The following is a 2168-nucleotide window of genomic DNA, read 5'->3' on the forward strand; positions in this document are numbered from 1 at the left end:
CCCCCCCCCTCCCCTCCCTTCTGTAGTGTCTTATACGCTGTACATAAACCTCCTGTGGCCTGAGAAGAGCCCCTTCCGTGTGCCCCTCTGACACCAGTTCTGCTCTACAAAGGGCCTGACTTTGGGGCTGAGGCCCTTTTTATTGAGGCGACTTCTGGTTCATGGCATTGGGACGAGCTTTTGCCCTGCTGTCAGTGACTTTGTACAGTGAAACCTGCACCAGAGAGGCACACAACATGGCAGCATGGTTAATGGGCAGCCCGTGGTGGACGCTCCTATGCAGACTGTATTAGAGGGTCAGCCATTTCTTGTGTGTTGGACTATCTGCATCCAGCTAGCATGCGTTTGCACTGGAGGGTATTCAAGCAAATCTACAACCTCTGTTAGCTTCTTGCTGTACGTGTCCCCGCCTCACTTCCTGTCAGTCAATATCTTCAAGGGAGACTTCCTGTTGGGGGTGGGGGGCGGGAATGCTTTTAAAGCCACGTTTAACTTTTTATAGTCTCATGGTGGCTTTCAGTTGGGGTGTCCTCTCCTCTCGGCATTGGTGTATACCAGGGGTAGCAAACCTCCGGCCTGTCCAGCTGCGGTGAAACTACAAATCCCATGATGCATCTCTCTCTCCGGGAGTCGTGGCTGTGAGAATCTTGCAATGCCTCATGGGATTTGTAGTTCCACCACAGCTGGAGGGCCTGAGGTTTGCTACCCCTGGTGTAAACCGTAGATGACCAGCTCTTGTTTTGGATCGAATGGGGGGAAGGTTGGAACCCTTGTCAGGTTTTATTGCTGTCTGGAGGCGACCTCTTCCATCAGACGGGAAGGTCACAGCTGCCGTCTGGGCCGCATCGCCGCCTTCTGTCCTGTCTGACGCGTGCCGGGCGCCTATAATATGCTGAACGTGCGCCGTGACTCCAAGGCATCGGTTAGGGCAGGTGGATGGTCTCTCTGTATTTAGAGGCGGGGCATGGTGGGTGGTCCTTGCATATTTTATAGGGGTATCTGGGAAGGGACAACCTGTGGCGTGAGGATGATTTCGGCATGCCCCAGAAAGTCAGCCGGAATTGGGTGTCCCGGGATCGTAATGTTGGAATATATGGAAGTGAAGGAATCTCTGAGGTCTCTAGTGGTGGAAAAACCTGATGGGAGCTCTAATCCTCCCCAGTCCCCCCCCAAAAAAAAAACCATCCAAAACTAAGTTTGGGGTAGCCAAACTCCGGCCCTCCAGCTGTGGGGGTGAAACTACAAATCCCAGGATGCATCTCCCTCTCCGGGAGAGTCGTGGCTGAGAATCTTGCAATGCCTCATGGGATTTGTAGTTCCACCCCACAGCTGGAGGGCCAGAGTTGGGCTACCCCTGCTTTATACCATGAAGTGGTCGCCCCCCCTTCCGCATGTTGAGGGGAGATGAAACCTCACTGCCCCTCACAGTACAGTGAGGGTTGTAGTCCTTGGACAGGAAGTGTTACTGGCAGGTACACATCAGTCTGTAAAATGAAGGCTTATGCGGCCACCATGTCACATGACTGCTAAGATGCGTTATTATTATACAGGATTTATGTAGCGCCAACAGTGTGCGCAGCGCTGTACAATATAAGGAAGACATTACAATACAAGACAAGATGGTAAGGAGGGCCCTGCCCCTGAGAGCTTACAATCTAAAGGGGAGGGGCCAGTGATACATGAGGAGGTAGCTGTGTGGGGATGAATTGTCTGAGAATGTGATAGTTCAGCGGTCAGGTTGAGGTGGGAGTGGCAATGTAGTTCTTGGGTTTTATATACATGAACTGCGGCCCTCCAGCTGTGGTGGAACTACGAATCCCAGGAGGCTTTGCAAGATTCTCAGACATGACTCCCGGAGGGATGCTTCATGGGATTTGTAGTTTCACCCCCACAGCTGGAGGGTCGGAGTTTGGCCATCCCTGGTCTAGTGACTGGCATCGAAGGCCGCCGTGTGTATCTCCCAGTCGTCACTAGCGGAGGACTTGCTGGGTTGTTCCTCTCGTCACATTTCATTGTCTTCCCTGGCTGCAGGTGCAAGTTCCTCCGTGAGAAGGACCGGGACCAGAACGAGTATCCCAATCTGTACTACCCCGAGCTCTACATCCTGGAAGGAGGTTACAAGGACTTCTACGCCAAGTTTAAGGTGAGCGCCGTATGATCGGCTGCAG

General features: G+C 52.9%; 1 protein-coding gene across 1 annotated transcript in view; it reads left to right on the top strand.

The window, feature by feature from the left end:
• Positions 1 to 2168, top strand: part of LOC108800705 (M-phase inducer phosphatase 1-like) — a 28188-nt gene that overhangs the window by 17339 nt on the left and 8681 nt on the right. The window contains exon 16 of the mRNA XM_018572693.1: positions 2032 to 2143. Coding sequence (XP_018428195.1) covers positions 2032 to 2143 — 112 coding nt within the window. The remainder of the gene's footprint in view (positions 1 to 2031; positions 2144 to 2168) is intronic.

Source organism: Nanorana parkeri, unplaced genomic scaffold (assembly GCF_000935625.1).
Source record: "Nanorana parkeri isolate BGI_ZX_2015 unplaced genomic scaffold, ASM93562v1 scaffold2109, whole genome shotgun sequence".
In the NCBI taxonomy this organism is placed as follows: Eukaryota; Metazoa; Chordata; class Amphibia; order Anura; family Dicroglossidae; genus Nanorana; species Nanorana parkeri.